The following is a 14,534-nucleotide window of genomic DNA, read 5'->3' as shown; positions in this document are numbered from 1 at the left end:
CTCTCTGGGGGCGATCAGACAGGAAGTTCTTAATCCATAGACACAAGGAATGGGATACTCCCAGGACTGATAGCTTGGTCACCAGTCTGTCAAGCTGAAGTCCACGAAGAGCATCCGTATATAATATATACTGTGTAGATGGTTTTTTGTAGAAAATAATCTATAGACTCCTATAGAAAACCCCATGGATGCTTTCTATAGAACTGTTCTGTAGAATACCATTCTGTAGAATACTATAGAATTTGTGACCTATATTCTATAGAATCTGTGGACATTTCTATAGAACTTCTTTGAAGAATACTATAGAATGTTTGCAGATATTCTATAGAATTTATCTATGGATTTTACTATAGATTCTGCAAAATAATCTATAGAAAAATCTATTGATGTTTCTGTAGAATATACTGCAGGATATTGGCAAATATTCTATATAATTCACCTATGAATTTTACTATAGATTCCACCAAATAATTTATAGAATCCTATAGAAAATTGCTATTGTTTTCTATAAAATTGTTCTGCAGAACTTATAACATTAATTTACGGGAATTGTCCTTAAAGGTTTTACAGAATTGTACAGATGTATCTGCTCTTTTTACAGTCAATAACCTTTAATAAAAGTACAGCACTAAAACTTCTACGGGCAAAAAAAGGGTCAAATGACTGGCAGCAGGCTGCCAAACAAAAACCATAAAATTAAAGTAAAAATACTTTAACTGAAATAAAGTGCAAAAGCAATTAGTATACAGAAATTGTCCTTAAAGATTTTAGAGGAAACCTTCCTCTCTTTTCAAAATCCATTGTCTTAAAATGTTACATTAAAATACCTTAAATAAAGTTCTGATGAGAAAAACAGTTTTTTACATTTTCTTTTATTAGATTTGTATGATCAAACACTAAAATAAATACAGAAACTAAAGTTCTACAGGGAGAATACTGTTATTTTACAGCTTTCTAACATTTTCCAATCAAACAGGTTCAACAAAATGACATCACAAAATATTCTGTAGGAAACAATTACTCTGAAAACTTAAAATATAAAAATATTTGTAGAATTATAGTACAACTAATGAATACAGCATTTCATATTTAAACATCATACTTATAAACAGTAGAAACAAAAAGTTTGAATCTTTTAAGATTACTTTGAAACATTCTCAACTGAAAATAACAGAAATTGCAAAATGGCGACATATGTTCACATTGTCAATTTGAAGGAGCAGTGTGCAAGATTTAGTACGTCTAACAATGGGGATGTAGGTTCCAACCAATGGATAACTTATTCACTCACCCTCCTATCCCAAGTTTGTAGGATAATGTATATTGGCTGCAAAAAACTTGAGGCCCAATCATGTTTTCTCATTCCATTCTGCGCTACTGTAGACGTGGCAGTGCAACCTAGAGGACAAACAGATCAGAATTAGAAACGGGTTTATTGCCAGGTATGTTCACACGTATGAGGAGGTGTCGTACATACAAATAAAAAAATGTAAAAACTACACAGATAGCGAACTATATTAAGAAATAGAATGCAATAAATTATAGGATATAAAATATGGGCAGTAAGCAATATTTAAACATTGCATTATTTACCATCCTGTGATCTCCATGCAGAGTCTGCGTTGTGGCTGAGGTAAAGTGTCAGTGGGGGGGGCGGGCCTTGTTGAGGTGCCGAGAGGTTCTGGTCCTGATGGAGAGAGGTTCTGGTCATGATGGAGAGAGGTTCTGGTCCTGATGGAGAGAGGTTCTGGTCCTGATGGAGAGAGGTTCTGGTCCTGATGGAGAGAGGTTCTGGTCCTGATGTAGAGAGGTTTTGGTCCTGATGGTGCGCAGCCTCCAGCCTCCAGTTGTGTTGAAGGCAGAGCTGAAGTCCACAAACAGGATCCTGGCATAGGTTCCTGCTGTGTCCAGGTGCTGGAGGAGGAAGTGAAGTGATAACTATTAGTAAACCATAATGATGGATGTTATTATCAGGGCATTAATTATGTTTATAAGTTTAGAAGGGGGGAACATAGTCTAACAACAGTTAGCTTTTGTTAATTTTACCTCGAGCCAAACTTGTGAGACTTGTTTCTGAAATCCCTTTCTCTTAAAGTGAATAAATAAAAAATAAAACAATGGAGGTGACCCTAAAACTAACCACTGGATTGCTTGTCTAACATGACCTAGTCCATAAGTGAGGTAAGGGTGGGAACAATCAAACACACCCTCCCAGGCACTACGTGTTAGCGAAGTACAACTGGGATTTCGAAGAGGAAGATATGCTTGCTCAATTCTTAATAAAGAAAAACCAACAAATTGAGCACTTGAGTTTTCATTAGCAGCGCCTAGCTACAGCGGCGGAGCTTTGGTCAATACCACCAACTGTCTATTTCCTTAAAATGGTACATATCGATGAATCTATATTTTCATCTTCAGGTGATTAAATCTGCATAATGTCCCTGTACAATAAGATTCGAGCATTTTGTAATCCAGTGAGGAAATTCAAGACCAGTAAATATTGATTGATTAAACGACACTAAATAAAATGTTAGTGCTTTCTTCAAACTCAGACTCTCTGCTGCGGCTGTACCTCAAAGACAAAACAATTGTCTTATGATCTTTGTTGAACAAGGTCTGATTTTCCTGTACATGTACAATGTGGGGTATTTTTAAATACTTTACTAAACCACATGCAATACTATGTTAGACACAAGTTAGTTATTACTCACATATCAAAGTCTTTTCATCTGCAAGATGGAAGAATAGCTGGGTGCTGCCTGGAGAGACTGATGAGGGACACAGGCTGGCTTCAGCAGCTTTCCACACAAAGCCATCACATCTTCTCTTCCATAGTCCTCGCTGTCCACTGGTGCTCTGTCAAAAGAGTGAACATCACAGCCGTCATGTTAACCCTTTGTTACACAACATACAACCAACATGTGTCAAAAGTGACCCGAATTAGTTTTAATTGTAAATATCTTTGCAATAAATTACTTTAACCATTCAGGATTCCAGGTATTCCTCAATTAACCTGTTTTGGATCAACACCAATTTGTATTTTTCCCTTTCTTACTTTTTGAATAAAAATCATGTTTGTATCACTACACTTCTAAGGCACAACATGGGTCAAACATTACCCGTATTATTTTTGCTATGTTATTTCATGCATGGCTGAGTGTTTCTTTACTATACATTTTCAAAAATAATAAATGTTAGCAGTGATTTGGACCTAGCGTGTATGATGTAGTAATACAAAAAGTATTTTAGTTCACACAGTGTGACATTAGCTAGTCATGTTAGCTTGTAATATATAGAGCAGAGCTAACTAGCAAGTTAGCCAAACGTTAGCGGTTAGCTGTTTATGCTATGCTAGCTGTTACTGAACATTAACAAACTAGATTCCGCTATAAGAAAGCTGTGAAACTTTACATTAAACTTGGCGACAACATTGTGACACCCCGCTGCATGTTTATGTGTAATTCTCCCGTGTTGGAGACGAGAGGGTGGCGCGGCAGCACTGCAATAAGCTGTAAGCTAACGTTAGCAGCCACCTGTTAAGTCCGGTTTCCCGGGCGCAACATCTTGCAAGAAACAGCATCTCAGGGCTTCTTAACATTTAACAACCTATTAATGATGAATACCAACTTAACGGGAAGAAACTCAGCTAACTAGAAGAAGAAACGTAACCTTAAATAACATATAAAACATTCACAAACTAAGGATTATCTAAATACATATTTAACTCCATTACAGTTGCAGGACTCACCAGATCTCAAGTCTTCTGTTCTTTGTTGACGTCCCGATGCTCATATTTAACGTGTAAAACGATCCCGATATTAATCCATAAACTCCTGCAGCAGACATACAGACAGCCGTAGCTCGCAAGAGGAGACCTGCTCAAACTGACTTGGATGTTTCAAATGTGAACGACAGGCACGGACAGTTCTCATTGGCAGGTTTCTTTGATTACGTTTACATTAACCAATCAGGAGTGTTGTGGACTCATTCCAAACACGCCTGACTTGTCTGGCGTGTTTTGGCTAAATTCTATTTCAAGTGCCGTGGCTCTGGCTGTCGGCCAGAATCCGAAAACCATACATTATACTGTAAAACTAATGTATATTGACCAATGGGGGGGAAAAAACAGCAACATAAATAGGGAGCTACCTGGACGCTGCAATCATGTTGCACTATCCGTGCTGCTGAGTGTGCTGACTTTTCGTACAATGTCCCACTGTCTGGCTTCCTGCATAAAGTCAAGTGCTCGGCGCAGTTGTGGCGAAATGTCGCTCCTCTGTTTTCATTTAAACAGCTCCTTATATCCGTTAGGGCAGCTAGCTAGCACCAGATGCTAACAACAACAATGCACGTAAGGTCTCTCTCTCGCTCGGGCCACACATACACACACCCTCCCGGTCCTCCCGATGGCCAGTCGGTGCCTGCCGGTGAGCATGGAAGTGTGGTCTGCCACAAGTGGGCGGCAGGAGCGGGGCTGTCAGCATCAGCTTGTAGATGGTATTTTAAACTCGACGCGCTCTGAAACTACGGGGCGGCCGAGGAAAAAAAATACACATGCGTTAATCCCGTTAAAATAATTAGTGGTGTTAATTTTTTTTTGCGTTAACGCGTTATTAACGCGTTAACTTGACAGCCCTAGAAAATACACAACCGGAGAAAATCTGCCACTTCCTTATAGAGCCCCTCCTCCAACACACACGAACGCGCACATGACCAATGAGGGCACGAGATAAGTTTGTGCCCCGATGGAAGGCTGACAGGCAGGTAGGCCATCCAATCCGTTTAGCCGGGCCGGCTACTTTTTACAGTATTACGGCTTCTACAGATGACATTTTTTTATGGATTTTTTGTCAAAGCACTTCAGATATTCATTGCTATCGGGATGTTAAGAGCATTCCATGGAATATAACAAAAAGTGTATCTCGAGCCGGTTTCTGAAACTTACCTACCCCACCTTTAATATCTGCCATTTTACAGGATTTTGCAAGTTATTTAAAAAAACATGATAATTACTATAAACATTTACAGTTATTTCCTGTAAAATTACGATCTTTTTTTACAGTGTATAATAGACTGCAAAACAGAGTAGAGTACTGCAGACTCCAATGAGTTGTTTATAACAGACTCACACTAACAATAGATATTGTTATGTCACTTAGCTTTAATCTCCAGTTGTAACAGATAATTAGTTACATAACATAAGTGATCAATGTATACATACAGATGCAGTCACAGAAATTCTGGAGCATTTACATCAGAATACAAGGACAGTGACATTCATTCAGTTTAGAGTTCCATTCCAATATGTTGTATGGTTGTATATGGTTATGTATAGGTTACATAATGTAATTGGGCACATAATCCAGTATACAGTTGTAAAGATTTCAAAGGGACCCATACAGCTTTTGCAAAGCAGCTCAGTTCCACAAAATGATGTAGATTACTATGATTTTCTCTATTCCAATTTAAAGACGAGTTTTATAGAATTCTATAGAATTTAGTATAGGTTGCATCAGAGAGAAAATGTCATGCATGTTTTCTTTGAATGCTATAGATTTCTACAAATTCCTATAGATTTCTATAGATTTCTACAGATATGTCATGAGTCGGTTCTGTCCTATAGAATTCTTTAGATTGTTATAGTTTTAATTATAGAAGTTTATAGAAAAGTACACATTTATAGTATTCTACAGAATGATCTAGATATTTCTATAGTATTCTATAGAATTCTTTAGCATGGCTTACAAATACGACTATGTTCTATAACATGCTATAGATTTCTACAAGATTCTATAGGATTCTATAGGATGTTATAGATTTTTCTGCTCAACAAGTTCATTTATCGTGCACGTTTGTACTTGCATGTGGGCTGGTGTTTGTGTGTGTACTGTACACACAGATACATCTATATCGAACAATGACTATGAACTGTAAAATGCATAATGAATTAGAAAGAATAGTTTAAAAAGAAGGACTTGCCTGTTAAACAGAATTCTATGATGGAAGAAGAGGGAAAATAGGCTACAGTAGGAACTACAACTGAATAATCTCCATTCCCTCAATCACTTTTCATCAATAATGCCATCTGAATTGTTTTAATAAAACACAGGCTTTCACTCTCTCTGGCAGCTTCCAGTTTTCCCAGACTTTGTCTACTTATTTTTGTGAACATAAATGGATTTTGTGGGCTATTGTTTATACCCGAGGTTCTTTGGCTTTTTCAGTCCATGATCCAGTTTGAGTGGAGTTAATCTCTCCCTGCTAGAACTCAGCCCTCTCACTATGTAGAAACACAATCTAAACCCCAACCGTTCGTCATCCCGAAATTCAGGTTGAGTAAACCAAAGATCACTCGAGTCATGTGGGGGCAAAACTAGGAAATGGGAGTATTTGGTCTTTCTCCAACCTGTAATAAAGTTAGAGATAGTAATGACCACTGTAACAAAATTGGAATTGTATTATCGAGTTACAAGGCTGGGGAGATGCAGTCTTTCTTTGTAATGTGACATTTCAGTCCAGACAATATTTATTGAGCAACTGTTTGTTTTATATGAACAAGCACCGGGACTTCAAATTCCTTTAATAAGGCAGGAGGGGAAATAATCGAATACGTCTAACCCTGATAACCTCACTGACCTTATGGGGTCATGCAATCTCATGCTGTACAGCCAAATGCTTTCAAAATCAAACTTCTTTTTTCAGTGATTATACCTGACCTTTATGACACAACATATTGCTTAAGAACATGTGTAAATAAATAGTGTTTATATTGGCACTTAATATTAGTTAATTCAAATTAGATTGTTGTCGTCTTTTTAAGTAGAGGCACAAAATACAAATATGAACTTGAAAATGAGCCTAATAGAGCCCCTTTAATTTAAATACATTCTGCACATAAAGTATACACAGTGTATTTGATCATTTTTCTTACTATAAAGTGATATATCGTGAAGAGACAACAACTCAAAGTTAGGGGGGATTTGATACAGTATATTTTAATTATAATATTTTTATATAATACATTATACATTTTCTTCTTGACCTCTGTGTAAAAGTTGCAGCATAATTTCCTTTAGATATGAGATTAATCCTATTAAATCTGATGGTACATGTTGTGTAGTCGTGAGATATTAAACAATGATAGTTTTTAAGTATTCTGATCTGTCTCCACAGAACAGTCAAGTTCCCAGCAAGTGGAGCGTTTTATTTTGAACGCCAGTGGAGCATCATTATTGAGAGTCCCAGCTCTCATCAATATTGTTCCTGTGGGAAGGCCTTGTCCAGGATCAAAAAACATGACTGCGTTATCTAAAATAATTGGTAGAGCAGATGTCAAGTCTGCTTCCAGTTGGGTCTGAGTTTAATTTGCACTTAGTGCGTTGTTATCTCTCAATTATGTAAGGCGGTCGATTCGCCAGAACGCTGACAATGTAGTTCTCTAAACAAGTTTCTGCCAGGTAATCTAATATCTTCAGAAAGAAAAACTGACACAAGCTGTTTACAGCCTTGGAAATAAACAGCTCTGTCAATTGAAGCTCATTAAAGTGACATGGTGTAAGAAGTGTTATGTTAATTACAAAAATGTCAGTAAATGCGTCATATTGAACAGCCAACCTTTTTATCAGAGGGGAAGAAAACATGGTATAATTAAGATTTCATTTTAAAAAAGTAAAACTATTTAATGTCAGACTGTACACCACTCAAAATAAAAATAGGTGTCATCACTCTACAAATTAAAAACTTTTGACTTCCCTAAATTAACTTTAAGCCTGTTTGGTCTTCTTTTATAAAACCGACTTTCCTGCAAATCCCTCTTGAAAAATGTAAATTATGTTTTTTCACCTGTCACAAAGTCATGAATCCACTCTTTTAACCACAGTTGGTTAAGTAAGCTTTTTTCTATGAATGTATTTAATGATCATCGACACAATCACTTCTCTCATTCTTAAATGCACTGAGTGTAACCCCTTAGTATTCATTCTAACATGATAATAAAGGTGTATGCCCTCTGGTTCAAGGCTCATACATTCAGATTATTAAGGAGTACTCCTGCCCTAACAAGAAAGAGACATTCTTCTATTAGAATGTGTGCATACTTTGGATACAGTAAAACAGCATTAGCCTATCTACTGAAGCGAATCATTGAAACAGCACAATAAGTTTGTCAAAATAAAGCAATAAAGCATCTTAAACCTGGAAAAAGGCGTTTGTAAATCCCAGCGGCAGCGCACTGTCTGTTTGCCTCTCAGACTGTCTTTGACTTCAAGCTCTTATTGATTAGCCAAACACAGCAGGAAGTGCAACGAAACAAACACTGGCCAGCCACTCTTAACTTAAATAATAGACCATTCACCCTTCCTGACACAGATTTGTTTTCTCCCACTATCCTCTTGTGCCGCCCTCCAGCTCTCCTCCTCTCATCCCTTCTTCAACTTTTTCTGTCTTTATCTGCTTCTGTTACTGGCTCTTTCTTTATCTGTAGCCTTACACAACTTATTTTTCTCATTCTCTCTCTTTAGGTCATCCATTACCACGGTCTACATCGAAGTTTTGCCCCCGAACAATCAGAGCCCTCCCCATTTCCCCCGACAACAGTACAACCTGGAGATCAGTGAAGCTATGAGGACTGGAGCTACACTACTCAATCTGCAGGTACACACACATAGGGACAATCACACTTTATACAAGCTGTTGTCCCCTCCACCTTTGCTCCATACAAATAAACTTTGCAAACTGGATATTGTTGGTAAGTTGTATCAAGTTTGCAGTTGTTCTTAACGCTCAGATTAGCAGTCGCTGGGTGTAGCAGGCGTTTATCCATAACATTTCACAAACTATTTGAACAAAGTCATTTATTGTAGCTATATCAGTCATGCATATATCAACTATTTTAATTATTTATCCATTACTTTTAGCTTTCTGTACTAAACATTTGTCCATTTATTTTAGGTTACTATTCCATCATGACTTTAAGCAAGCTATTCAAACTTTCTATTGATTACATTATCAGTTTCATTTTCTGTTTTAAATTGTTAAAGTTTCTTTACACATGATGAGGAGTTACTGCTGACTGAAAATACAGATTTTCTTTTATTCCATTTCAAATTATTTGAGCTTCTCTGCAATCGTCCTCTTAGCCTTTACTACTGCAAAAGTACGTCATGTTGGATATCACTGTCATACAACACACTGAGCACGGGTCAAATGTACTAAAGGAAATTGAATAATATCATGTCAATGTATTGTGTCTGTCTGTGTGTACTTCTTCAGGCAGTGGATCGGGAGAGGGACCCTGTCACCTATAACATTTACAGTGGAGACTCTCGTGGACATTTTGCTTTACAGCAGAAGTAAGCACACACACACACACACACACACACACACACACACACACACACACACACACACACACACACACACAACTTATTTCATCAAGTTTGATCAACACTATGGAACTTGTTGAAGTCAATATTTCCAGACACTTAAGCAGTAAAGTATTTCTTGTGTGTGTGTGTGTGTGTGTGTGTGTGTGTGTGTGTGTGTGTGTGTGTGTGTGTGTGTGTGTGTGTGTGTGTGTGTGTGTGTGTGTGTGTGTGTGTGTGTGTGTGTGTGTGTGTGTGTGTGTGTGTGTGTGTGTGTGTGTGTGTGTGTGTGTATGTGGGTGGGTGGGGTTGCAAGCTGTCTAAATTGTATCACTCAGGGCTCTTCTCCGTCGGGGGCTTCACATAAACACACCCATTCCCTCTCCCACATTCACACTCTCACCACCTGCACACTGATTCGGAGGGCTTCTGTTGTATTTATTCATTTATTGCTCATTAAAAATGCATTTATCATGCTAGGGAAAGATCCTATCTACATTTCTTGAGGGAGAAGGCAAGAGATAAACAAAGAATAATGAGAGATGGAGGAGAATTGTAAGGACATGGAGGAAAGAGGGGGAGAAAAAGAGTAAGAGATAATGGCGCAGGGAAGAGTAAAAGATGGATAACTGTTACCGAGAGCTTGGAAGGAAACAACGACTGGCAGTCAAAATCGTATTTAGAATGAAAGAAAAACACTAAGTGAAAGGCCCCCCTGTTATCCATAACAGCAGAGATTACAATGAATTTAAGGGCTTTCATTTTTACATTCTTTGAGTAGTTAATGGGGCTCTGTTGGACATTGTGAAACCTTCCAATATATGCCAACACTTTTCCGTGTCACAGCTGTGCTTTGTGCAGTATGACACTATTAGGACAAGCCAAGTGGCTATTTCCCCACCAAATGAATGTAACATGCCGTCAAGACTGTCAATGGCAAAGGATCAAGTGATGTGCAGAATGGGTCTGCACTGTAAAATACTCCTGTTAGTCCTGTTTACAATGTGGCTGCCATTGATGGAGCACACACTAATTGTTAAAATATTCAGTTTAGTTGAATACATAAATTAAAGGGCCAGCAACATGTGAGGGGTTTTTCAACATTTGTTTTTGAATACATTTGAATTATCCTGGGTTCATCATGAATGATGGGTTTAATGTGGGTCCATCACACAGCTGTAACAGATGTTTGGTTTCAGAGCAGTAGCCATGTGAAGTAAGTGTGTGTGTGTGTGTGTGTGCGTGTGCGTGTGTGTGTGTGTGTGTGTGTGTGTGTGTGTGTGTGTGTGTGTGTGTGTGTGTGTGTGTGTGTGTGGGTGTGGGTGTGGGTGTGGGTGGATCTCTATGTGTGTGCTTGTATCTCTGTGTGTGATGTGTGTATCTGTGTGCATTCCTTAGAGTTTTCTTTTAATGAATCATCCATAAATAGACAAGAAACGCTTTTTGGGAAAAAAACATAGCTCCACATATTTCCCTCTGTAGACCATATATAATCTCCACACACACGCACGCACACACACACACACACCACACACACACACACACACACACACACACACACACACACACACACACACACACACACACACACACACACACACACACACACACACACACACACACACACACACAGTCACTGTCAATATTTGGAGAACATTTGCATTTGAGATGGTGTCTAATTCATGATCATAGCTTGAATTAAAAACACTTCAATCATTATGTAAATCTTCCCTTGGCAATGTAAGTAGTGAAGTCAATCAACACCAACATCAAAGGGTTCTGCTGGTTTTGATTGGTCACAAGTTTCAGACAGGCTGCTCTGAAGCTGTTGATCTTCTGGAGTTGATTTTTACTTATGCGTTAATCATTCGCCCCAAAATCTGACTTGTATCTCTCTGCTTCAGTTTGGACATGTTTGATTGCTAAGTTTTACTCAATCAGTAACTTCAGTCTGATATGTCTTCAGTAAAGTGTCTTTGTTACATAAAACAAATTATTCATACACTGCACGTTATAAAAGAACCATATTCAAGGAGCTGTTTGATGGTTTGTATCTTTCCACTATTTTTACCATTCATAGATTTCAATACAGGTCAGTCAGTGTTTACACATTCTGTACCAATAGACCCATACATTGATGTTTTGAGACCCAATTGGTCATTAATCTGTAAAATACAATGAAGTCACTGAATAATGTGTAATTAATCAGTTTGCAGATTCAAAACGTTATTGTGGTTTTGAAATATTTCACACTCAAATGATTTTTTTGGTGAAAAGTCTGTCCCCTTAGTGTTGGTTAAGATACATTACTGTTTGAGCCATTATACTGTAGTAACAGCACTTAAGATTGATAACATATTGGGTTGCTGATGGGTATAAAATGAACCAATTACTCCATTAGCAATTCACTTCTTAGACTTCAATGCAGTGGTTATCATTTTCGGAAAAGTTGCCTCTAAAGTTTTAAATATAAACAGTTCAATTAAACAAAATCGGTGTCCAAATTCTTCCCATGATCCAAAATAACCATAGACGATACTTAAAATGTCTGGATGTATCAGCATACGAATGATCAACATGATAAGCAATCAACACACTCATAAAATCCAGCTGTTGACTCTTGTGTATGAAAAAACACCTCACCACCATTCTGCTGGGTTTGCTCCTATACTGTAGGTTCTTTTCTAAATGTTTCTGTTCTGATCCATGTTCAAGCTCATGCCTCAGGAGTTAACCCGTCGTTCTATCTGTGTTTTCTTCTGCAGTTCAGGGTATCTGGTGCTAAACAAGTCTCTGGACAGGGAGTCTCTGGATTATTATACCCTGGTGGTCACAGCCTCAGACGGACACCCAGATGGGGTAAGAAACTGAGCTGTACTGAACAGATATCAACGGCTTGTCTTTACTTGAGCTGTTTCACATCCCCAGTGGAGTTAAACGGAGTGGCTGTCAGGAGGGAAGCTAAAGGGTTCACAGTGAAATGGCACAAACAACAGCTGTGGCATTGTGTGAAAAAACGGATATTGGAGGCAATCTTTGGTGAAAGCATCTCATTCAGAAATAATAGCAATCATAATTACCAAGCCACAATCTATCTGTAACAATGGATTTGAAACTGAGCAGAATAATCAGTCTGCAAAAAAAAGGATGAGAGGATAACAACATGGAAAAGAATAATATTTAAGGCTCACCTGGGGCCTATACTATGAAGCTGGTTCAACCTAACCTGGATATGTTTGAGTTAGCCGGTTGGCCTAATCCAAAACATACGCGCTCTCGCTAAACTGTACTACGACGCTGGTTATCAAGTGGATCGCTCAAGCCAGCCATTTCCTATCTAGTTAGGTGCGCGTTCACATGAAAGGGGTGGTATCTGGAGCATTCGACCAATCACAAACATGGAGAAGCGTACTGACAGCGCAGCGTCATACTTCCTGAATCAAAAGTGAACTTTAATACTAGTCAAATATGAAGAAGTTAAACTTTAAACATCCATGACTTAAACACTTGATCCAGGATCAAAGCCACAGAGCTGCACCTGCAAGGTGAATACAGCTGGCAAAAGAAAAAGTGTTTGAATGCGTACATTAACAGGTTTATGATATCACTGCCCCGTCTAAAACACGATCTAACTTTAATTACATTTGTCTCGAGTGTTTTGTCAACTTATGTGTTGCTTAAAATAATACTTCTGCATCCAGTATGTGACACTGTGAGTGTTGCACGGCCAGATACGGCTCAGCTGACTCAGATAAGGAGATATATGATACATTATGAAGTGATATGCCGCGGACTGTACTTAATGTACTCTGATCCGGTTACTTATGTTGTGGCCGATATTTAAGTAAGCTTTCTTAACGCTAATGTTATAATAGTCAGATTGCTCTGAAGATGGGAGGTGATATTCTATTCATGTTCACGTTCACACAGTCGGTGATTTTTGCCGGCCGTCTTTCCTGCGACGGCAGTTTTTCTGTATTTCCTTTCTCCTGTAATATGACTTGATCGCTTTAAACTCCGCACACTGAGCTCTGATTGGTCAGCAGGCGGTGCTTTCACTGAGTTGAGCTCTTAGCCTGCAACCTAACCTGGTCCCGACCAGGTTAGCCGCTAAGCATAAGTTACCATGGAGATCTAGCCTGCTAAAAAGAGAACCAGCTTCGTAGGACCGGAAAGCCGGAGTTTTCCCTGAATTTAGCCGGCTAAGCGAAAATCCTGCTTCGTAGTATACCCCCCTGGCCTTGAAAACTTTAATAATAATAATAATAATAATAATAATAATAGCTTTTATTTATATAGCGCCTTTCAAGGGACCCAAGGTCGCTTTACAAGTAATAGGGCAAACACAAACATAACAAAACAAAAGTCAGACAGACAAAACAACAGATCGATTTCGGGGCCGAAAGCCTTGGCAAACAGATGGGACTTGAGGGCCCTTTTGAAGGCGTCAAGTGTGGGGGATGTTGCGAATATCCGCAGGGAGAGCGTTCCAGAGGGTGGGGGCTGCCACACTGAAGGCTCTCTTAATGGTTTTGAAAGTTTGCACTATATAAAAAAAAGAGTTTATAATCACATCATATTATATCAAGCAGGACTAAAAGGTCTCCTCTGATATGCCCTTTTCAATTGATACTAAATTCATGCCTTTATCATCAACTCAACTTCTCCTACTCCCAACTCTGCGCGTGTTGAGATCTCTGTCCTGTTGTGCTGTGTACCTACATGTTACCGTATACCGGTCCTTCTCTTCTGCTGTGAGACTGTAGGAAGAAAAGCTGCTAAACCTGTCTTTGTAGACACGATTTATTTTCGCAGGAGTGCAAAACACTTTTTCTTTTGGATTATTCGTTTTCTCCTGTTTTACGTTAGAGTAGGTAAGAAGCCTGTACGTTTATTTTTCTCATTTGTTAGGTACGATTTTTGTGTTAAAGGTTAGTTCGTTTTGTGGTTGTGTTACTCCTGTTTGTTATATTGGTAATCAGACTTTCAGCATGTTTTTGTGAAAGTATTTTTGGATTCTGATTTGGTAATTATATTACCAAACGCTTTCTCTGCCTTGGCGTCCGTGTTCTTGGGAGTGGGAAAAGTGGGGAGAGTGCAACTTGGTGCTGCACCTAGGTTCCCCTAGGCCTGGGCGTAACATAATTGGCATGAAAGAGCCATGATATTTCA

The 14,534-nt window shown here is 38.5% G+C and overlaps 1 protein-coding gene across 1 annotated transcript in view; it reads left to right on the top strand.

Annotated features, from left to right (window-relative positions):
• The window catches only part of LOC117464591 (protocadherin-15-like), a 228,118-nt gene that overhangs the window by 135,710 nt on the left and 77,874 nt on the right, over positions 1-14,534 (top strand). Inside the window, exons 17-19 of the mRNA XM_071206802.1 lie at positions 8,520-8,652; positions 9,271-9,350; positions 12,128-12,221. Coding sequence (XP_071062903.1) covers positions 8,520-8,652; positions 9,271-9,350; positions 12,128-12,221 — 307 coding nt within the window. The remainder of the gene's footprint in view (positions 1-8,519; positions 8,653-9,270; positions 9,351-12,127; positions 12,222-14,534) is intronic.

The sequence above is a fragment of the Pseudochaenichthys georgianus genome, chromosome 19 (genome assembly GCF_902827115.2).
Source record: "Pseudochaenichthys georgianus chromosome 19, fPseGeo1.2, whole genome shotgun sequence".
Classification (NCBI taxonomy): domain Eukaryota; kingdom Metazoa; phylum Chordata; class Actinopteri; order Perciformes; family Channichthyidae; genus Pseudochaenichthys; species Pseudochaenichthys georgianus.
This window is presented reverse-complemented; position numbering and strand designations above follow the sequence as displayed.